This window comes from Eschrichtius robustus, chromosome 18 (assembly GCF_028021215.1).
Source record: "Eschrichtius robustus isolate mEscRob2 chromosome 18, mEscRob2.pri, whole genome shotgun sequence".
Lineage (NCBI taxonomy): Eukaryota > Metazoa > Chordata > Mammalia > Artiodactyla > Eschrichtiidae > Eschrichtius > Eschrichtius robustus.
Window position 1 is genome coordinate 47,126,174 of NC_090841.1, and position 25,096 is coordinate 47,151,269.

The following is a 25,096-nucleotide window of genomic DNA, read 5'->3' on the forward strand; positions in this document are numbered from 1 at the left end:
TATAGTTCTAGGAGGTAGCAAAAATCTAGTGCCTAAACATATATAATATATATATATATATTTTCTATACTACATATATTTTTCTATACTATTGATATATATAAAATATATATTTTCTATACTATATATAGTACATATATATTTTAAAATACTAGTCTACAGTATTTTTCCACAGGGCCTCTTTTAAAGCACTAAAAAATAACATTTATGAAAATTCAATTCTGATAACACGTCATGGAAAGGACATTTGTAGTAATCATTACAAATTTTAAAATTGAAAATTATCAAATTATAGAATATCATGAAATTAACTTCTTAAATATTAGAACAATAACTCCTTAAATTATTCTGAAGAGATGTTTGGTCATTAGTTTTTAAGGAAAAATAGTCTATGCGCACTAAATTTAAATATAACCCAATGTCTCGGGTTTAATTACAATAGCAAATATACATAATAAACCTTTAGTTTCAAACATGAAATTGTATGATGTAAAAAATATAAACATTTTTAACTCAATTCTTTTTCATTGTCATTGTGATAAAATACCTTCAAAGGAAATATGGAGCTTTAAACTTACCACGCCAAAAGAGTGTTACCATTTGAAACAGAAAACAGAGAACCCCATTATATATAATTGAACTTGCAGAGGAAATTGAGGTAGACAGAATGTAATTACCCAAATTAGAATTTGGGCAGCAAACATATTTATACTGTGTGCCCCCATAAGCCAGGGTCATGACTGTTTAAACATTCTATACCATTCCTAGGATATTACTATAACTCAATATATGTGGCAATAATAAAAGAGCTAGCATCTATGACCTTTTGCAAAATAATGTGAAGCCATTACTGAACATAAATCCAGTATGTGTGTCTAATGTGTGTGTATATATATATACATGTATATATGTATGTATGTATGTATTGTGTGTTTATATTGCTGTGCGTGGAACTTAATAAGATTTTTCATCTTTATTTTACCCTATGTACACATATGTGCATGCACATATACATGTATATAGGTATTAAATCCATACATACAAATATATAATATCTACATCTAAATACATACTTATATATATGTAAGACTGAAGTGAACAAGCATAATTTATTTTAAATGAAGTATTCTTATTGTAGGTGTTCTAACTTTATCAGACACAGTTTCCTATGATTTGGGACTAGAAATAAATAACTTAGTTTGCCTTGATGATCATCCTATCATCAACTCTTCCTAAAATATACCCTCTCAAGGCTGGTTGGAAGGTTAGAGAGTATATTAAATCTAGAGATACCTTCAATAAAATAAATTATTTGTCTAAAATTTGTACGTTTTAAAACTGAAGTTTTCTTTTTTTTTTTTTTTTTCTTTAAAGAAATAATTCCAATTTGAGGTGATGCAGATATTTCCAGGCGGGGTATTACTGGCCAGGGGTGGGTGGAAAAACACTCCCAAACTGACAGAATTTGACGTAGTGATGTGGTTTTCACACACAATGCAAAGGTCCCTGTGTAAACCCACTCTTCAGATGAGCAAGCTGGTCTACACTGGTGAATGTTTACACAGAAATGTTTTCTCTGCTGAAATTGAAATTAAATTACCACTTCCCTGGTTAAAGAGGTTTTAGTTAGTGAAGATACAGACACCTAAATGGAGAAATTTAAGTTAAATGCTTAGCTTCATATGGAGTTATATACATAAGAAAATAAATTGTTCCCTTACTTCTCAGAGTGTCCATTTTAAAATGCTGAGGGATATTTTCTGCAAGCATTTAATTTGACAAAGGAGAAATTCATTAAAAACTCTACCTTGGAAAACAATAATATGGGCCAAATTTTGAAAAAAACAAGTTTTATGTTTATTCTAAAATATAATCAATTATTTAGCCTTGATTACATTTAGGCTAGACTGATGATTTATTTCAATTACTGAGATATAAAACCTTAAAGTTGAATACAGTTCTGGAGACTCTAATTACGTTAGTATTAAAAATGCCATATTAATAGATGAGAAGATATGTTACATTAAAGGCCTTCTGTTATGTCCTTGGAGGGGTAAATAAAATTAATTACATTTCTACTGGGAGAAAGTTTAATATGGTAGGAAATGTGTACAGAAAAATATCACTAAGGATCGAGTGCTTGAGCAAAGATTAAAAAAAAAAAAAAATTACCAGCACAGTATCTGTAAGCGTATGCTTAATACTAGCTATTCCAAGTGTGTTGAAGTAGATGGCAAAAATCTCCATCTGGGGTCCACATGACCATTTCATGTGTGGGCAAGAAAATTATGCTTTCTTTTATCCCAAACACTCCTATTATTTTGGCTCCATGCTCTATGTTATTGCTAACTGTAAGTATTTTTGATTCATAATGTACTGTACGTAAAATATACATCCTGAAGACTACATAGGAAATCCGTGGAAAGTTTTGTATGGCTTTTTGAAGTCTATTCTTTGAAGAAACCCTATTAACTGAAATAAACTTATTTATGAAAGAAGGGATTTTTTTGGATTCTTTTACTTTAGACATATTTGAATGACCAAACATATCATTTCCTCACCGAAAGGCCAGCAGTTTAAAAATAGCTAAATATTTATTAGCACTGGTATACTGTCATTTAGTACATCAGACAAACTTAAACAGTTAGATTCCTCCCATTAGTTGGCAATAAGGAAGGCATTTAGGCAGAATAATTTTTAAAAGGCCTAGGTCATTTGCATCTAAGTTTTCATTAAGGTGTCGTATACATATTTGAGTATTTCTAACCAATTTGATTTGTGTAGTAAGTTTAAAATCTTAAATTGCTAGAGAAATTTCAATACCATGGTTCAGTCAATCTCAAGAATGGATTAAGCTGTAATAGTATGAATTTGGGAAAAATAGACAATTGAGCCTTCCACCTTCCTTTCTCCCAGACTGTGAAAAAGTCCTACCTGTATGTTAGTCAGAAGGGTCTCTATGGAAGACAATCCATCAGGAAACAGAAAAGGAGATGGGAATCCTGGAGGTAGTGGTTGCCCATGCCCAGTTAGAGAAAGTTTGTCAAGGCTGTCTCTCGCAGTTGGTGTGGAAAGCGGGGTCTCATCTGTATGTGATTGAAACAAAAATATAGAACAAGTTACGCTTGTCTGTTTTTATTAGACCTCCGTAATGGCTTCCCTAGTGGTTTCCAGAACATTTATTGCAAATTGGTTCCTGCTATCAGGAGAAAAGGCTTTCTGCTGAATTTTCTTTAATGAAAAAGCTGTGGAGATACAACAAGATAACATTAATGAGTAACTTTATAAGCCTCTTAAATGCAGTCTCTAATGAGACTGAGTTTACAGTGCCATAGAATCTTTTTAAAACAAATATTATCTCATATATAGTTGTGATAATATATTCAGGCTGACTTTATGGGCACCTTCCCAATTATCTCATTTTAGTTTGTTCTGTTTGGATTGACAATAGAGTATTTCTAGAGCTTCATATAGGAGAAATGCTATGTATATTAGTGTCTCTTTCTCAATTAACCCTTCCTATATATCAATGATTTGTTCAAATATATTCTTAAGGAATCTACAAGTGAATATACAATTAAAACCTTTAATTCCACGACTAAAATAAAAACTGGAATCAAATATATTCTTTCTCAATTATAATTGAATTGTTCAATATCATGAAAACTAAAGATCTAATTCTTTTGGCCCTGAATACCTCTCACCTCATGTTGAAAAACTAGTTTTTTAAACATGAAAAAGGGGTCTAAAGAAAGGGTAATAATATACAACTCTCAAAACAACATTTCAAAAATCAAATATAAAACCCTCTAAGATAAATTAACCTTTACTTTGTTTATTGAACATTCTCCAACATTGTAAGCAACTTAGAGTAATGTCCAGATACAAATTCTTTTTACTCTCACGGTGAAATCTTCTTATTCAGTTCTTTATTATTTAAACATTTTTAAATAGATACTTGTTATGGTTTGTTTTAGTCTATTATATCACAGAGAAAATTTTATTCAGGGCGGGATTCTCAATTTTGTAAATATTTTCATATTTCACCCCAGGAAAATTAATCAGAGCAATATATTTGCACAGTCCTGATAATATCTCTTAATTTTGCAAGTGGCTAAAAACTTCAGCACACTTGCCTTTATGCTTATAATTTGATTCCACTGTTCTCCTGAATCATTTCTTTATTTTTCATTACAACACCTAACCACACAACACCTTTTCCAATTACCTCTCTCTGGGGCAGAAATATTCTGGAAGTCGCCGCACTTCTCTGTCTCTGACTAATGTCAGGACAAGTTAAATTCGTCTCCCTCACCTTTCCACATTTCTCGTTAATGAACCAAAAGGGAAGAAAGGTTGGGGAGGGGAGTGACGGACACAAGGCCTTCTGTTAACTACACTGCTCTCATACACACTCACTCATTCCTTAGCAGTTTCTCCTTCCACTCCCTCCTCTGTTAACTTACTGACAGATGATCTGAGGCAGCAGGTACTAGAAGAAGAAACAGAGCTAGCAGCCTGCGTAGGACTCATTGTGTTCTTTTTTTTTTTTTTTTAATCATTCTTGTCACCAGGGTTAAAGAAAGCCCGCAGTGCAGGGGTAGGGCTACCATGTGGCTAATATGATCAAGGTGATCTTGGACACCATTTACCTAGCTGTCATAAATTACTCCTCCAGACCAAGGCTGCTAGCGCTTTCTCATAATAGCTCTGCAAAGGCGCTTGTTAAACATCTATGTGCATGTGAAATTGTTTAAGAATAAAGAGCTATATTTTTTGATCAGCATCACCTTAGCTGTCACATGCTAAAGAAAATGTGGCTTAATAGATCATGGGGATAATAATTGCTTGTCTCTTGAAGAAAGGCATAGAACCAGGTGACCACCTGAGTTTGCTTTCAGCATTAGAGTCTATGACTCCACAATTCTTAAAGGTTGTCCAAGCAAAAAGCATCAGATGTATGTATACACACACACACACATTTGATTATAAGTTCCATAATTCACATGACTATTTGACTTAACTTCAATACATTTATGCTTGACTACGTTTGGCTATTGTGTGAGCTAATCCATTAATCACTCATGATATATACATTTATATATGTATTTACTTAATATTACCAATATCTACTTAAACAATGTACTAGAAACTGGAGAAGTGACATTAAAAAATACAATTTGCAAGTCTTAAGAGCTCATCTAGACCCTAGTGACAGATTCCAGTTGCAAAGTAGCTAATTCTTATAGTTAGTAAAACATTTTGTCTTCCATCATTATTCTGTTAGCTACTCCAATTTTTTCCCAATGTAGGATTAAAATTGTTCCTTGTTTATGTGTAGGTATATGTGGGGTGTGTGTGTGAATGTCATTTTTTTTTTTTTTTTCTGCAGTTGCTTCAGTGGAATGCTCATCTTGGTCCTTACGGCTTCAGGTAAGTGTGAACAGACTATCATGTAGTATGGTATTATGTGATTAGATTCATTTATTTATCATTTTATATGGTTGAGATACTGCATAAAGCCACTTTAACTCAATCAAATTTAGGGCAAAATGACAGCTATAAAGGAATGAAAAAAGAGTGATTCTTAAGATCAATAAACATATCTGAAAAGAAGACAAATAAATTAATCAAAGATCGAACAAGACAAAAATATTCCTTTGGGCTTCAAGACCCTACTGTCTGAGAAAAAGTTGTAGTCTTGTGGCAATTAACATCATAGAAAGTCTCAGTCTTCCTACAAAGATAGTAAAATTGGGAACACAGTTATTCCTTTTGAAATAAAAGTGACCTTTGATATCCTAAAGGTTTTAAGAAGATTAAAGCAAAAGTTTGAGAAGCCAGACAACGTGGAAGAGTGTTTTGACATCACATAATCTCCACTGACTTCAAACAATGAATGATGATGCACAAATTCACAAAACACCTATTGCAGTTTGATATATCTGTACATTTTTTAAAGTTTTATCTTTAAAAGAAAGTTAGCTTGTCAGATGCTATTCTCTTTGAATTATTATGGCATTTGACCATGTAATCTCTGTGTTTTGTTCTTTGATACTACGCTTTTAAATAATTTTAAATTTATGGAGAAGTTGCAAGAATTGAACAAAGAATCCCTATATACTTCTGTAGTGTATTGAATGGTAGCCCCCCGGCCCCCACTATAAGTCTATGCCCAATCTCTGGATCCCAGTAATTCTAGCTTATTTGGAAAGAGGGTTTTTACAGGTGTGATTAACTTAAGAATCTTGAGATGAGATCATCCTGATGTAGGATAGGCCCTAAATCCAATGACAAGTGTCCTTATAAGAGAAAGGCAGAGGGAAATTTGAGAGAGACAGAAGAGGGCCACAGAGAAGAGGAGGAGGCAAAGTGGAGATGGAGACAAAGATTGGAATTTTGGGGCCATAGTCAAGGAATGCTGACAACCACCAGAAGCTAGAAGAGGTAAAGAACAGATTCTCCTTTTTAGCCACTTGGAGGGAGCTCATCATGCTGATACCTTGAATTTAGACCCCTGGTCTCCAGAACTGTGAGAAAATAAATTTCTATTGTTTTATTGTGGTAATTTAAAATGAATTTCTATTGTTCTATTGTGGTAATTTATTAAACCAACCCTCGGAAACGAATTTAACTCCTTCCTCAAATTCAACAATTGTTTACATTTTGCCATATTTGGTCTTTAATTATTTCTCTGTCTCTCTCCGTCTCTTGCTCTGTGCATGTGTATGTATGTCTGAACCATCTTCCCTCTTTAATCTTTAAGACTTCACTGCGTATTTCATAAGTACAAGGGCATACTTTTTCATAAGCACGGTATAAAATCAGAAAGAATAACATACATAGAATACTATTGTTCAACCAAGAGTCCATATTCCAATTCCATTACCTGAGATGTTTTACTATAAAGACTTAATTAATAAATAAGTATTTTAATTTACTTGACAAGTACTTGGGAAGTATTTTCTCTGAGCAGGTGGCAGGTATATAGTAGCCTACAGGATGGCCTCTGATGATTCCTCCCTGCTGTTGTTCACATTCTGTATAGAACCTTCCCCTTAGTCTGAGTTAGACCTAACAAACAGAATAAAGCAAATGTGATGGGATGTCACCTCCAGGATTCAGTTGTAAAAAGTCTGTTTCCATCTCTCTCTCTCCCTTTCCTTATATTTGCTGCTATGGAGGAACCAGCTGTAATGTCATGAGACAGCCCTGCTCAGGGACACAGGACAAGAGACAGAGGGCTGCCAAAAACCACATGAGTTGGCTTGAAAGTAGATTCTCCTTGCCCAGTCGATCCTTTAGATGAGGCTGCAGCCCCGCTGACGGCATAACTGCAAACTCTTGAGACCTTAAACCAGAGGCATCCAGTTAGGTTGTACCCAGATTCTTGATTCACAGAAATCATGAGATTTTAAATGTATGATGGTTTAAGCCACTAAGTTTTGGTGCAATTTGTTCCACAGCTATAGATAACTAAAACTGTGCACACTATTTTCTGAATACATTGGGATGTATAATGAAAATAATTCAGTGTTCAGTTAGTAACAGCTACTTTGGACATGGGACAGCTTCTTCAGGCTTCAATGTCCTCAATTTTAAAAAACTAGCAGGTTGAATGAGACAAACTCTAGTATCACTCAAATCCAAAATTACACATTCTCTATTACTCCTTATAAGAAATCATAAAAATTAGTTAAGTGGAAATTTCACTTATATTGATTGGAGGGTGATAATGCATCAATTTGGAGTCTGAATTTCAATATCTTAATTACAAATTCCAAAGAGTTATGGATATCTAGATAACATCTGAAAAAGAATGAGTCACACAAACGCGAAATTTCAGAGAAAGCTATTGATTATACTTAGGTTTACAAACTCTATTTTATAACGAGTCAAATTATCTTGCTTCATTTTATCAAATTAGACAATTTGATAAATTCTGATAAAATTTGAAAAATTTATAAGACAGTCACTCACAACACTGTGGATTGATGCAATGATGGGACATCTTCCTAGGAATAAAGTAAGCACTTTTGAAAGCTGCATTAACGAGGGCATAATCTTTTTAAGTACTCCACATCCATAGGGGTCAGTAGTTATGCCAGTTCTCTAAAGAGTTCTTGTTGTTTTTAAAGTCCTAAGAAAGAGTGGTTATTAACTTTAAAGTATTCTTGTATTTTAATTTAGTTCTAGGGAACTACAGTGATTTTCTAAAGGAAAATAGAACAGCACATATTATAAACTAACAAATGATTTCATCTTTTGACCAGAATAAGCTACTGATTAACATCTTAATAATTATAACAAATATAATTATGACAATTATAACACATAATCAATTAACATCAATTAGAACATAAAGGACAATATAAAGAGAAATTTTAAAAAGAAGAAAATATTTTAAAACCCCAAAATCAATAAAGTATGAAAAAATGATATTTCATTCTTCTCATCATTTCATCTCATGATTCTACTCATATTTTAAGTCACTTATCAATAAATGACTATCACTAAGATTGATGCCGCTGTAAGACAGGCTTTTTTCCATCCAATCTTATCACACATAACAATTTAGCAGGATATCCTAAGGAACAATGTTGTTTGAAAAAGTAATGAGCCTCTACTTTTAAAATGTTTTCTTTCCTGTTAATAAAATCTAACTCAGTTGTTATTTTCATAACTAATCCCTTTGGGTTTGAATTATATATTCGCTTTCAAGTTTGTGTGTGTGTGTGTGTGTGTGTGTGTGTGTGTGTCTTTGTCTCTGATATCTTTTATTATATCATAAGGTCCAAGTAGAAAAATACTCACTTTTAGAAAACCATACATTCCAAGGGAATTCACATTTATTCATATTAATGTGAAGTAGATAGCAGCAGTATTAAAATGGAAAAATTTCCATATTTAATGTTTACAAGGGATCTGAAAGTTTGCATGAAAATGTTATATTTCTATACTGGTAAAGTAAAAAAAAATGTTGACAAAAATTCTGGAGAATATGGTACTGTTTACAGAGACATGAATAATTATTTATAGAAATAAAAATTTTTCTTGGTCATTTTGATAAATTCCCATCACAATTGTATATAAAGTTAAGTTTACTGGTGTTTTTGGAAACTCATCAGCCACATTGTTCAACTGGAGTAGAGGCATGAATAATTAAAAAAATTAAGTATTGGTGTTTAAAAAAAATGTGAAACTTATATTCAAACATAAAACACAGTCATTTAAATTGAGCTCAGTCACACCTCAATCATGGTTCATTCCTACTCGAGGCACTCTGGATTTAATTTGACAATAGGAACTAATCATTCTGATGCCACAATGTAATCTTAAATCAAAAACTAGTCACAAACTTTCATGTATCTATTCTAATTCTTATAAGATATCCAGGAATATCACAAAAGAAGTCCTATCTCATAGTTAAAATTTTAAGCCCACTTTCCAAATTCTGGATTTAAAATTACTCTATTTTTTTACATAAAATGGTTACCATAATGTGATACAGTTACAGTAAAATGAAAAGTAACCCAGGCTAGATTCAGAAAGTGTGAGTTTAAGTCCTGGTTCTACCAAGTATTAGCAAATAATTGAGCAAAGAATCCATCTCTTATGTTCTATGAGACTCATTTGGTCTATTTATTAAAACGATGACCACAGACTGAAAGGACTATAGTTCAAATCCAATTAGATTATGTATATGAAAGTGCTTTGTGAAATATAAAATGCTAATAAATATAAAGTATCAATAATTAAGAAATAACTAAATTTATTAGAAATTTCCTATTGTAAACTTGGCTTCAGTGTGCCATGGAGGGAATCCTAATATTGTACCATGAGCCATAAGCCTGTGGTTTCTATATTATTTCTCTCTAATGAGCCTTGTGATGATGAAATATCATGTTGATAATAAAATTACTACTGTATATTGTTACAGTTGCCGTATATAAACTAAACCTGAGTTCGTTCAGTGAACAGTTAAAATTGACTATGATAGAAATAACTTGAGAAAGGGCCAAAGAGGATAAACTAGTTTACTGATCTCTCTTCAGGTAGCAGGTCCTAAAGAAAATGGGTAAATTGACTTACACAAAAAGAAAATAGTAAAGATTTTGGAGAAATAGACTGAAAAGCATAAAAACACTTAATTGCTTGGATATACTGGAAGCAGTATTAGAACTCTGGATTTCAAGTTTGGGTAAACAAAGGAGAAGATTTAATACTCAAAGGAGATCATTGTTAAGTGCATGTTTGGCAGGATGATGGAGGTGTGCTAAGAAATACACCAAGCTCACAGTTCTGCCTGATTTAATGCATAAAGTATTTATTACACACATGTGCAACTATCATGGTTTGTTTACTGTTGAGAAGCTGACAAAAGTTTGGGACCACTACTTAAGGGAAGAAAAAGAACATATATCTCAGCTCCCTAACATATGGTAAGAACTGATTGATATCTGTTGAAAGAATATGTGAATGAGATGAGATGAGGCAGAAGCTGAAATGAGAAGGATATAGACTCTGCTTACTACACCCAGGAGAGTAAAACTAAAAATACTTTCTACTGGGAAACCACTCTGTTGATTACAAGGCAATTTCATAGACATTACCTTGGGTCAGGAGGAAGCTCTAGGAAGAAGAAAAAAAAAATACATGCAATTATAACCCCAATAAGATTATGTGCCAAAGATTGATTCAAACGACACCCAGTGGTTATTTTGAAAAAGAAGAGATTATATTTAGATGATGCAAGTTGACAGCAGAGTGAAGAAAAATAAAATTTTCAGGGCAAGGTGCATTAGAAATGGGCATTGAATACTGGGACATATTTAAACAGGGAAGGTGAAAGGGTTGTATGAGGAAACCACACAGGGATAACAGTTCAAGGAAAACAGGGATACTAAGTGTCCTAAAGAAACTTTGTATATTTAAGGGGAAAGTGTATATTTTCTACCATTATTCTCAAAAGAGAGTCTTTAATTTCTGTCTATTCTGCATTTGTGTTTCAAAATCTATGTATGGAGGAAACACTAAATCAAGCTATACATTAATTTTAATTTCCAAACTTGGACTTGACAGCAAAATTGTCCTTTGGCAATTGGGAAGATGAAACTAAAATACTCAGGTATCTGTGCATAGATTTTTTTTTCCTCCCACAAACTGGAATTTCTTGGCAAAATACAATGGTGCCACACATTAAACACACACACACACACACACACACACACACACACAGAGATTTAACTTTTAAACATTTTGGGTGGCTTTCACCCCTGCTTGTCTCTTAAAGTCTTAAGCTGTAAGTGTTTATGAAGGAGCTGGTGTAGCTTATGCCGAAAAAACCCACTTAATTGACCTTTCTGTCTTTTCCATGACCCTGTAGGTTTAACCTCACTGCTGATACTGCAAGAGAATATGGGAAAGCATTTACTGAAAGCTGCATAACAGACACGGTTATATTTCCTAGGTTGATGTTTTGCATATCTGCACAGTAGGGCCATTAAGGGTTCTAAGAGCACAACGGAAACAATCATAACATTTGTTTTTAGATGACTGACTCAGGACATGTACACCAGGCTTTATATAGAAACTGTTTTTGTTTTATTAAGGGACTGTTTGCCTGTTAGTGATAACATCATTAAAAATAAATGAAAGGGGGCTGGTAGAATGCTTCCCAAAAGCAGAAACCTAATTAAAGGTGATATGCCTGCTAGGAGGCTTTTTTCAGGACTCAGAAATAGAACAAGGTTAGTTCTTTCTCATTTTATAAGGCCGAAAGAAGACCTCACAGTAAAATATCACTTCTGATCTAACTTTCTATTTCTGTGTACTTTAATAATCTACTTTACAGCTTGTGCTTGCCCATAGAAAGTGAACTAGTTTTGTTCCTACAGATAGCTTCTTCATCATGCCGTACCTCATGAAAAGAAAATCTGATGGTTCAGCTCAAACAAAAAATGCACTCTTCTTTTAAAGCAAATTGTGTAGGTTGTAATATATGCAGTTGTAGTAGCTGAAATAATGCACCCACAAACATTTCATAGCCTTAAAAGACCACTTTTGAGAGTCTGAGTTAATGGTAAAAAACATTTCCAAATCATGGTTTATAATTTCAGAAAGGAAAAAAAGTAGAGCCTTTCATTTTAAGGGGTGGAGTTACTCTAATTTCATGGATGGTGGAAAAAGCAGGAAACTGCATTGCCTTGATAACTCTGCCCTTATTGTGCTGTGACCTTGGCCAATTTACTTAAAATTTCATCTGCCAAAAATGAGTTTCTGAAATGTGCTTTGAGAATTTTCAGGGGGTGGGGAGAGAATTTGTCACATAAATCCAAGGCTTTTTCAAAATTAATATTCCTTGAGAAGTAAAGAGAAAATGATGAGAAGCAATGGGCACCCTCATAGTGTACCATGGCTTGATATTCTGCTCTCTTGTCACTTCTGCCCAGTTCTATTTCATTTATGAGTCTCCTAACCCAAAATGAATGTTATTGCTAAGTGAATACAACGGAACAATTCTCAAATTATTCCCCTGAAATATTAAAATAGTTCTGGCATTGTGGATTCCTTAAACCCTGATTTGCACATGGACTAAAATTACCATGAAGTTACGAAAGTGTGAGATATCTTTGGAAATTGTTTGGTACACATACTTCATTTTTCAGACAAAACAAGTTCAAAGGTGACTGACCCTAAAAACTATCACTTTATTTATTTATCAATAAAGACTTTTTTCCCCCCACAAAAAAAGGGTTTTATTTAGAGGAAATACAGGGAAAAAGAACATTTTGACTCCAAGGATATGCATACCCACAAACACATGTACACATATGACAATTTGTGAAATGTGAAACCTGGCAGGATATTTAATAAATATTAAGGGATTTTTAGGAATGATAATGATAATATGATTATAATTTAGTGAAAAGAGTCCGTATCTTTAAGAGATACACACTGGAAATAAATAAAGAAACATCAACCGATTAAATAAAATATGTTTGGGACTGGCTTCAGAACTCTCTGGGGGAAAGGAGGAGTTGGGTGGGAGAATTTATGAAGCTAGACTGGGCTTGAGATGATCACTGTTAAAGCTGAATGATGGGTAGGTATATGGGGGGTTCATTATCCTTTTCTAATTTTATGCACGTTTGAGATTTTCTATAATAAAAAGTTTTTAACATAAAAGTAATGTCAGTCAGGAAAGATTCTATTAACTCATTCTTCTTTCAAAAAGTCAGAAGCACTGGTATGATGACGATCATCACCAGTATCATCAAAGTAACTAGCACATACTGAGTGCTTCCTATGCGTGCAAAACACTGTTCTAAGCACTTTGCATGCACTAACTCATTTAATCCTCACAATAGTTGTTAGATTGTTACTAGTGTTGTCCTCATTTTACACTTGAGTAGATAGAGGTAAAAATGAGTTAATTAACTTGCCAAGATAACTGGGCTAGTAAGGAGAGGAGCCGGGTTTGAACCCAAGTAGTCTTGCTCTAGAGCCTATGTTCTTTAAACATCCAAGGAGTAAAATGTAAGATATTTATCAGAATTTTAAAAAGGTATTTGGTATGTGAGTTCAGATATGTACAAGTAACATACACTCCTAAAAAGAAAATAATTCTACAGTTATTTTATCTCAGAGTAGAAAGAAAACTTAGAGATTTTCTATTTCACTCATTTTTAAGCAAGGTTTGACTTATTCCCTGGAAATCCACCCAATGGTCATCCTAGGCAGCCAAGATTCCCCTAAATTGACAACTTCCACTGTCACATTTATGATTATTCATTTTTGAAGCAAAGATATCTTAGAACTGAGATTCCAGATTCTCCCCATATGGGACCAGAGAACTCCAACCATGAGTATAACAGACCTTTAAAACCAACCCTAACTTTAAGTAGCCCACCAAGGTAAATTCCTGTAAATTTCACTCCAAACCTTTTCCCAATGCCACCATACAAACAAGGTCTATACTCTCCTTGTAAGAAATGTTTAACCATGAAGGTATCACTTTGAAATTGACACATGCATTTCATGAGGTAAAAAAATCAAGGCCTACTTAAAGATTCTTCAAACAAAAAAAAAAATTATTGTCCAAGAGATTTACTTCAGAAGGAGCAGGTGCCATGCCTTACCCATTGATCAGCTACAATCAGTCCTTGGCTATTGTCCCAAATTGTCTTCTGCACTTGTTCCAATTTAGCTTCTCCTGAATTTCGTCATCATGCGACCCTAGCCATGATATTGCCTCACTTTCCACCACAAGAACTTTATCTAGATTTCTAAATCATTCTTTCTCTATCAGACCCACCCCTCTCCTGACTCCATCAGTGTCACTCCATCCTCGTACCGGGAACTTCCATAGTTCTTGGTGACCACTCTTCTCTGATAAGATACCATGCACCAGGCTACCGGGACACTGCCCTAAGCTAGACATCAGCATGCTGATCTAGATAAATTAATTTCTGTTAATTTACTAAGCACAAGAACTCCTTCCAAGCCACAGGTGTGTTTTAATAGGTCCCTTCACTCTCACCTCCTTTGCTGCACCATTTTGAGACCAAGAGCATGGCACGTGAACGTACAAAGTCTCCTGAGATGATACTTACAAGCTCTTATCTACACCTTCAGTTTCACTGGTTTGAACCAATTCATTTTTCCCCTCCCATTCATAAAAACTAATTACTATCTTACCAAGACTATTTCAGATGATCAAATTCATTGACAATTATAATCAAACATACTTCTTTACAGGTTTGTTTCCTTAAGTGTGTTTAACATGAAAAAAAGGAGGAAGAAGGAATTCTGTCCATCTTGTCTACCTGTGTAACCTCAATGCCTGGCATGTCATGCATTTTTAGTATTGACTGGTTGAATATCTGATGTAATTTATTTCCGAAACTAGTTAATTTGTTAAGTCCTTTGTTCTTATATTGATAAAGATGCATTTCCACTGAGGTTATATTTTAAATTAGTTGGATCTGAACAAATGAAAAGGTATGCAATAAAAAATGCTTTCAGTTTGGATTGTCTTTTGAGAAATGTGAGCCTAGCATATAAAAATTATTTATGATATTTAAAGTTCTAAATTTTAAAATTCCAATTAAAAAAAATTAATATATTTGTAGCTACCCTGCGCAGAAAAGGGACTAGTGAGCATGGGTAGAAAACGGTAAGATTTGATTCATGTACCTAAAAGTGCTGTTGGCTGCTTTGGACAATAGTAAATTCGTCATGACAGAGAGTGTCCATGCAAAGTTAAGAAGCATCCTGTCAGGAATATTATAGAAACTATTCCCTGGAAATTGATAGGACGTTAAACTAAGTGACCTTTATATCCCTTTCACCTATTGAGATTTTATGACTTCTTCCTTTAAAAGTAACTGCTTTCTAACATAGTCATATAGAAATGCAAAGGAGAGCACTAATTTTTAGGATTTAGGGAAATATAAAAAGTTAAGAGTGTATGTTTATGTCATCGTCAGCATTCTTCCCTTGCGAGAAGGGGAGTCTTGAACAGCACAGCTGCTGTTTTGCAACTCTCAGAGCATAAAAGCATAATGCAAATTCCTGGACCTTTACTATAGTATGTTTGAAAAAATTGATTTCCAGTTTATAACCACTTGTTCTTTGTAGCAAAGAAAAAAGATGACATTGTCAGAATTATAAAATTGTTGTTCCTAGCTTTTTAATGTGTTATATTTAAGAGAAAAACAGCTGTTGGCTCAAGAAAAGGTCAAAAATTGGATACAGAAATGAGACGTCTTGCATAAGTTTTCCTTTATTACCTGTTTTTAATTTAATTGGAAAAACTGCTTGAAAAGTGAAAATTACTTTAACAATTCAAATTAAAAAAAAACCATCAAGCAATAGTTTCCTATCAAAGTATTTCCTGTTATCTTCTACTTTATATCCTATATGTCTAATTGCATGGATGCCTCAGATTCACTTTGAGGATTCTTTTTTTCAAATCATGAAGACCGTATGCATTCAAGTTAGAAGAATCTTAGCCCGAAAGAGAACATGTGTTATGGGAGCTGAGAAAGGGTGGTGTGGATGAGACCCACCGAGTGTGAGGAGAGTGGCTGGTGTAGACATCAGAGAAGTAAGGGGGCCAGAATTGCAAGAGCTCTGGACACAAGGTTGTGGTCCATGGTGTTTGGGAGCAGGTTGGCTGTGGCTGATCATCTTGCAGAAAAGACACATTCTTTCTAATCACATACATCTCATGAGAATGTAGAACTATTTTATCCTACCATCCTACTATTCATTCCTCTGACATGTTTTGTTCAATTCAAATCAAGCTGGCATTATTGCTACCCTATATTTTCTTGTATATTTATTCATGGTTTCTCTCCTCTAATTAAAATGCAAGCTGCTTAAGGACAAAATTCCTCTCTGTATTGATGATACTGTGTCCCCTCTACCTTGAGCAGTGCCTTGCACTTACTAGGCTCTCAATATATATGTGTATAGTAAATAAAAAAATGTTTCAAAATATTTCAAAATGAAATAAATTAATCTTTCAGGCTATTTTTGTGCATTTTGCTTTACTCAGAATTTTCAAATTTGGAGCACATATATTTGTTAAAGAATCTTCTTAACAGCACATTAAGAAAGATTTAGATAAATTCTATTACTATTGGTAAAATAACCCTATAAGATCTAATGTTTTTGAAGGAAATTCAAAGAAAAGTATATTATATTTATGTATATATGCATATAAATGACTATATACACATATGCACATAGCTATATAAGTACCTAGGTACCTAGGTACAGGTACAGGTATTCAGGTGTGTAGAACTCTTCTATTGATATATTCAGTTAGTCAATAACTATTCTATGTTTAGATTATTAATTTACTTCAAAAACTCTCACCAAAGGCTTTAGGCAATTAAGTAATAAGCTTATTTGACATAATAAATTATCCTTCATTACTTATTCTTCCTTCCTATATAGTAAGATTTCACAAGAATGAGGAATCCAGTTAGAAACTGGAAGTTTTACTGCTATTGTCTATATTACTAAAACTTTCTGTCCCATATACTTTAAGATTAACATATGTAGCATATGTATTGAAATTACAAGTAGCATATGTATTGAAACACAATTTCATAATGACAATACTGATGGAAAATTTGAAAACAATTAAAATCTTCAGCCTTATTAGAAAGTGCTTCACATTTGAACAAGCAAACCAAACGTGCAAGTTTTACTCCTACACTCTTGACAAACATGAAAAAACTCTCACTGCCCTTTAATGTCATTTTATATTAGAAAAACTATCATAATATCTGTCATAACTATCTTTATATTTGAAGAACTATCATAATAAAGATAAGTTAAAATGTTATATTTATATGAATTTTCAAAATTCACAGGTAACTCTTAAGATTCTGATATATCCCCTACCTACCTTGGCCCAGGTTAGCAGTTACAGGAAGAATTTATATTAGTCTCTTCCTTTCGGTTGGGAATCATCAAATACAATGTCCTCATTGTTTCTCTTATCTTGTATGCTAAAAATCTATTCCCTAACTTTTAGTGTATAGCACACAAATTCTCCACAGAGATTTGAATACAGTGCCTAGGATAACAACAGGTTCCAAAAATCATGATACTCTAAAGGGAGATATTTCCTTCACAAACAAAATTATTTTCACAACGGCTAAATTTCATCAGAGAGTTTTTGGGAAACCAAAGTAACCCTGAAATATGAATATATTTTATTTTGCCAAATGGTTCAGTTGACAAATCAGCCAAATTAGAAGTTAGTCTTTCTAGAAATATTTATGGATGAATAACAAATTCAATACAATACAGTATACGCACCCTAACAAAGCTAAGAAGAGAGGAATATTGCAGCAAGTAAGGACATTTAGTTCATTCTTGGACTTCCTGGAAGAGGAGAAATCCAAGTTCAGAATGAAGGATAATCAGGATACAAGCCTTAAGGCATGGCTAAAATCTTAGTATATGGGGAGGAGAAATAATTTTTCTAAAAAGATAATTCATTGTCTCAAAATTTATATCAAGGCTTTAGACTCTCCCTCTACTTTAGATTTGGTCTTTCAAGTGTTAATATATTTTCCTCTATCATCTATTAATTATTAACAATTAAACATTAAAAAAAACTTATCTATATCCTTATTGAAATCTCTTCATCTTATTCCCACATTTTCCTGATAGTCAAAGAAATGAGGTTAAATTGAAAGAATGTTTTTCTGGAAAACCCATGCCAGTCCTAGTGATTACCATCCTGTTTTCTAAGATATTCTTTTAAAGAACGAGTTTAGAATCCTCAGGGTCACTATCAAGGTGCTTCTTACACCGTATGTGAAATAAGCTTCTATCCATTTTTCAAAAGAATCGTAACTGCGTTAGCTTGTTTACGCATCGATCGGCTCTCTTGTCTGTGGGCCAGCAAATCCAGCTGTAAATTTAATCCAAACATTTTAAAACATCATTCATGTGGCCTGCATTCATTTAGAATAGCCAAGACTTTTCTTCCCGTCTCTTCTTCTATCTTGGGCTTCATCTATCTCGGGCTCTCATGCTGCTTACTATCACTATTTTTATTTTCTCTTAGAAAGATAATGAAAACAAAAGAATAACTTTTACTTCTTTGTCTTGTTTTAGTTGAGTGCCATATAGACTTAAAGATAGAATGTGCTAAAAATTATATTGTTACTAGATTACTTGGCTGTAATTTGAGTTTATCTCCATCCTGAATGTGGACTTTCAAATTTAGGGGAGAAGGTTGGCTTACATTTTCTCTAAGCATTTCAATCTGGATTCTAGCATTTCAAAAATAATAATAATAATGATAATATCAAGTAAGTCATTCTCTTCTCTGTCTCAGTTTTACTAAATAATTAGGGTATCACTCGGACAATTGTGCCCTCTCTGAATAGACTTTCTCCCCCTTTATTGAATACTTCTAGCTGTAGATAGCCATTTTGTAATATAACCCACCTAATCTAAAAAAGAAAATCTCCCTTGATACCATCCTTCCCTCCAATTACTGTCCCAGTTTTCATATCCCTTTTCAAGAGCTGGCTAAACTCTGTAATCTCACCTTCTCCCCACGATTTAATCTTGAGCCCACTCTAGTCGGTTTTTTATTCCTACCTTCCTAATAAAATGACTTTTATCAAAATTAGCTGTGTTGCCCATATTGCCATATCCAATAGTCAATTCTCAGACCTCCCTGTATTTGACTTATCAGCAGCCCTTGATGGGTTGATCATTCCTTCATTCTTGAAACCCTTTCTTCACTTGGTTTCCAAGACACCATTCTCTCTTCTTCTCCCAGAACCTCAATGGCAGCTTCTTAGTCTCTTTACTGCTTTTCCTTTTCATCTAATCTTTTCAAGCTCAAAACATTACAAGGTACCTTCTGACCTTTTTCCTTTACTATACTCATTCCCTCATGATCTCATTCAGACCCATGCCTTTAAATACCGTCTATATGCTGATGGCTCCAAAATTTATATCTTTAGCTCAGACCTTTTGCCTGATCTGCCCTCGTCTCCGGACTCACATCTTCCCATGGGATATCTAATAGGCATCTTGAAATTCACATGTTCAAAAACCGACCACTTAATTGCCCAATTCCACAGCTGCTCCTTCTATCATCTTATTAACCTCAGTCCCATTCCGTTCACTTTCTTCTCAGAGTCAACTAAAATGATGAGTTTGTAGTGTTTCATTTTAGTTTATATAGCTATAAATATATAGAAATATAGATCTGGATATATTCCTGTTTGTGTGAGACCATGAGTAACCTGTAACACACTTTTGGGCTAATCCTACATAAATAACACCATACGATTAATATCTTTTTTCAACTTTTATTATGTTTTTCAGACTTACCTAAATTGGTTCATATAGATCTATTTATTCGTTTGAGGTGCTGTATGGAATTAGATTACACAACTACACTCTATTTTATTTATTCATTCTTCCATTGCAGCATTCAGTTAGTTCCAAAATATTTGCTATTATAAGCAATGTTGCAGTAAAATGCTTTTATTTTATCTATACACTAGACCTTTGAATGCATTATTTTATGTGATTCTCACCCAAAAAAATCTTGCATAGTATTATCCTTTTTTCACCATAAAAGAAACCGAATCTTACAGAGATGAAGTCATTTTCCTAAAGTTACATAGTAAGGACACAGCTAGAATCTGAAATCACATTTTATGCCATTTCATCACTTAGGGTTTTTTCCTACTGCATACCTTACCTGGTTCTATATCCCATGAAGTCCTTGTAGGAATAATGCTGATAGTAACAGGGAACAATGAGAGAGGCCCATTACCAGTCCTAATCCTTGCTTCAATGAGAATTCTAGAACATCACGAGTGGGCAATGAGAGTATGAGAATATGGAAGAAATATGAGTATAGTGGTTGCAGCCCATTTAGAAAACTCCTATTTAAGTCATTGTTATCAACAGGCATTCCAATCCTAGAGATGCTGGCAAGAATTTCATAGGAATTGGTGACTGAACTGTGTAATAAAAAAGAAGTCAAAGTCAAATAGAAAGTCTTAGTTTGTGTGCTTGAGAGCCAGGAAAAAGTAGTGACATTAACCAAACTGAGACAATTGGAAAGAAGACTCCAGGATGTAGCAAGGTATAGGGTGGAGGGAATATAAGGGCTTGATGACACTCCTGCTGAGATAAAGATTTGTTTTACTTACCAAAGACTTTGAGCCAAGAATTTCTACTTGCTTTCTCAATAAAGGTTGAGAAACAAAAAACAAGGCCAAAAAATAAAAAGGAAGAAAACTTTTTGGCTCCTTATAGACCCAAATCTAGAATTGTAATAATTACCTTCTCTTCTTTCTTTTGCCTCCATGCACATGCCATTTAGCTCCAAACCAGAGATTCAAATGTCAGTAATCATTGAAGGCAATCATTAGTATCAGCAGAAGGAGTAATATAAGGCATATCAAGCTAAGAGATTAAACAAACAAAAACTCAGTATGAATTTGTCTTTATTGATCTGCTGTGGCCCTCAGTACTGCTTCTAGTAATTGTATTCCTGCCTTGTTTTCCTACAGGGTTTATTCCTAATATTACAATTGGGGCCAATCCCATGCCAGAACCTGTGCTTTGGTTCCACACTCAATATTTCAGTTTCCCTTGGCTTATGGTTCTTACATTTCCTATCTTATCATTTTTGGTTTTGGAAATCCGACACAGAAACCAATTCTCTATGGTCAAGTGTTCCCCAATACATGTACACATTTGTTTTTCAGAACTCCACTAATGCCTATTGCTTACAGGCCTTCACTTGCTACCTACCACCTGCAAGAAATTCTTACCACCTGTCTGCTTTGGCTTCCTGACTACTGCCTAGCTTTCTGTGCATCATATTCCTCATACTTAGAAATTTTTTGAATTTAGAATCCTATGATTTTCCATTTGGTTTAGAACATGAATTAACGAGCATCCATTAAGTCAAAGGAGAAAAGTAATGGCATAGAGGAAGAAGCTCTGATCTCCCTCTAGAGAATCAGGAGGAAAACTAACACAGGAGGAAGGAAAAATTCCAAAACAGAGAGGGAAAAATCAAATGGCAACTATGAGGACTGTGTAAAGACCACTAAAGTTGACAGGAAATATAAACATTCGGTCTAATAGACCAATAAACTCCAAAGATTTGGACAATTTTGTTCTCTGACAAACTTTTCTTGGATCTCAAAGTATGAATAAACTCAATCCAATGATACCAGATCCTGAACTGATCAAAATCCTGTATGAATAAGTGTTTTCATATGTAAATTGGCCATAAAGAATTGCAAAGAACAACTTGAAATATAATTTCAGATGTATCCACATTTGCCAAACAGTTGTGCTTCTGGATTGATTCTTATAAGCCTTTTGTTGTTTCAATTATAAAAACCCAATTATAAGAAACGCACAGAAGAAGCATTATGCCTTTAAAGAAAAGCTAGAAAAGTAATCTTTTTTTTTTAAGGATTATACATGTTAAAAAAAACACACACAAAAACAGAGACATAGATGTTTTGCAAAATAAAGTGAGAAAATGATTAGTGGAAATGGCTAAATTCAAAAAAAGTGTAAGAAATAGAACACTACAAAGAAATATGCACAGACTTTGGAAGTATATACAGTAATTGGAACCATCTGCTAACAAGTACAGGTACTACAAGACCTGTTTCAAAGACTAAATTAGACTCATTTGTTATTAGCAGTATACATTTGCATTCAATTAATGTCCTAAAATCCTTTAAAAGTATGTTCTCTTAAGTGGGTTAAACATGTTCATTGTTATCTTGTTTATACTAATAATTGGCTGAGCAAATCTTTTCTTCATATCTAGTACAAAGGTAAACTTTACCAAGCCCGAGCTGAATTATCATAAATTCCATATTAGCAGACACAAAATTAATGAGGTTTGATTGTACCAAGAAAATTGTTCTTGCCATTTGTTTAATTTCACCTGCTTGTATAATAACAAAAAATTCAAATGATGGAAGGGGTAGATAATTCAGTATTTGCAAAAATATCCATAGAAGCAAGGCAAACTTTCAGAAACTCTAATTTAGTGCTATATTTACTTGTTTAGGTTCAGTGTATAATATGATGTTAAGGGTATTACTGTAGCATGCTATTATGGCACAGATGTTAAACGCAATGTAAAAATGTCAGGGGTAAATGATTGATGATCCTCTTTGCCATTTCAAAGCAAACCATGATTATTTATATGCTCTGGACATTGCTTGAAAGCATCATATTAAATCCAAACAATTGATCCATTTTCAAGGGTTTTTGTATAATGTGTTATTTATGTGCTTTTTATTCTTTTCTGAGAATGCTCCAGGATAAGGAAGTATTTAGAGTCTCAAGTTCCCCACCCAGTCCATATGGTAGATTTGTTCTCCGTGTAATACTTGCCTTTTCCCTCTAGGCCCATATGGCAAGTCCATAGGCTGCCCAGGCCCCTCTGGCCTCCACAGAGGCCATATGGCAAGTTCAGTGAGCACTCATTTACCTTGTATTAATATTTTATCTTCCTCAGACAGAAAAAAAAGATCAGATTAAGTAAAGTCAGCCCTTGAAAATGATTTAGCCATATAATCAATACTGAGTGTCAATGTGGTATGAGCTATGGGTTCTGTTATTTCATTTATATTAAAAATAGCAAACCCACTTGAATAATTTATCAAATAATTTCATAAGCTCTTTTGATCACTCGATATACATTGACAGAGTAATGTTTAATTATGCTAATCAACTAGGCAATATTAACACATAATAGTATAAACTTATAAAGTTTAAAACTGGTTTAAACATACAGGCTTTGATATATCCAGAGATAAGACTGAATCTAAATTATAATCTATATTACCATAGTAATTGCTCTACAATTAATTCGTTGTTATAACATTTGCAACTATAAGCTAAACTTTGCTGTCAACTTAAAGTAATTAAGAAACCCTCAGCACTCTATTTACAGTTCGAATTTATATCAAAAATATGGAATACATTAAAATACTACATTTCTTTATCTTCTACTGCCACTACAAATTCATATAAAGTTACCAAACAAATGAACTTCATGGGGTGATTTACCTTACTGTAAATTCATTCAGTTGATAAAATTACTATTTTTATAACTTCATTAAATTTTGAGCTATAGATATTACCTCTGTTTCCTCTTTAACACTTATAGTATTGATATATATATATATATATGTGCATGATAATATATTTCATAATCAAATTGCTGTTCCAAGCACTTAACAAGTCTTCCAGAATATGCCACAAAAACATGCATATCCTTTATGCTAGTCACAGTGATATGTGTGTTTTTCTTTCATCTCCTTCTTCTTTAATAAAAAAGTACTTATCTCATTTTTTAAAACATCTTCACTGTTAATAACCTGAGCTCAGTTATTCAAAATGAACAAAAACAGCAACGTAGCCCACCACACTTATGGCAATTTACTTTTGCTAGACCTTAGAATTTTTGCCAGTTTATGAATAAAATCTGATGTGAGAATGTTTAAAAATGGGAGTTTGTGCTTTGCTGCTTGGTCCTTTCTTTAATACAACTACAGTATTTTCTTTGATCAGTCAACCTTCTTTCCGCAAAACAATTATCAACAGTTGGGTCTTTTTTACTCTATTTCACACAATACACATATCCTATTAGCATGTTTTGCCCACATTTCCTCTGAGTCCCCCTATCCGTAATCATACTTGTTATGATCTCTGCCCAGAATACATTTGCCAGGCCAATGTAAATTCCGAGGTCATATCACACAGGTGATATGAAATAGATTGTGAAATCATTTGAAATTTTAAAACGATAATATTGAAATAAAAGTGTTAATGTGTTTAGGTTTGTCATCTGTAACGGCAAGTCAAGTCATAATTAAAGTATAAAGACAACATCAGGATCTCTGACGAGAGCTTATTTTAGGCTTGTATATATAGACACATATTTTAATGAAAATATAAAAGTTTAATTTTATGCACTGAATATTTCCACGGAGTCAGCACTTTGCTGTTTTGTGATAACATGTTAAAATTAATGGGATGTCTTAACTAAGTTCTTTCTGCATATATACATATAAAAAAGGGAAAGCTCTGAACCTGGCTTCATAAATAACATTCACTGTGATTTTGTTAAAGTTTAGATGTGTGGATTTTGTATTTGAAATCCTCGGAAGGTTACAGGGTGCAACCCTCCAACAATATCTCTGAGTCTTCAGGGACAAAATCCCATTATGTGGAGTTCAGTGAAGGGGGTAAACACCACCATAAAGAAATACAAATTGCACATATTTCCCATTTAGCTAGTGTCACCAAAGTTCACCATTTAGAATTCTAACCAGTTAGGACTTATTCTTGGAGGTCAAGTACCTTGTGAACCTTGTCATCTCACTGATGACATCATATCCCATCCATCAGTTTTTTTCAGGAGCACACTTGCCATCTGCCCAGCACACGTTGTTATAACTTATTAGACAAATTCACAGGGTAACAATCTGTACAATGACATTGTTATTTTAATGCTGGCACATACTGAGATAACAACCACTGT

The 25,096-nt window shown here is 33.6% G+C and overlaps 1 protein-coding gene across 1 annotated transcript in view; it reads right to left on the minus strand.

Moving 5' to 3' along the window:
* Window positions 1–25,096, minus strand: part of DACH1 (dachshund family transcription factor 1) — a 412,059-nt gene that overhangs the window by 49,606 nt on the left and 337,357 nt on the right. Inside the window, exon 7 of the mRNA XM_068526491.1 lies at window positions 2,935–3,086. Within this exon, the coding sequence (XP_068382592.1) occupies window positions 2,935–3,086 (152 nt within the window). The remainder of the gene's footprint in view (window positions 1–2,934; window positions 3,087–25,096) is intronic.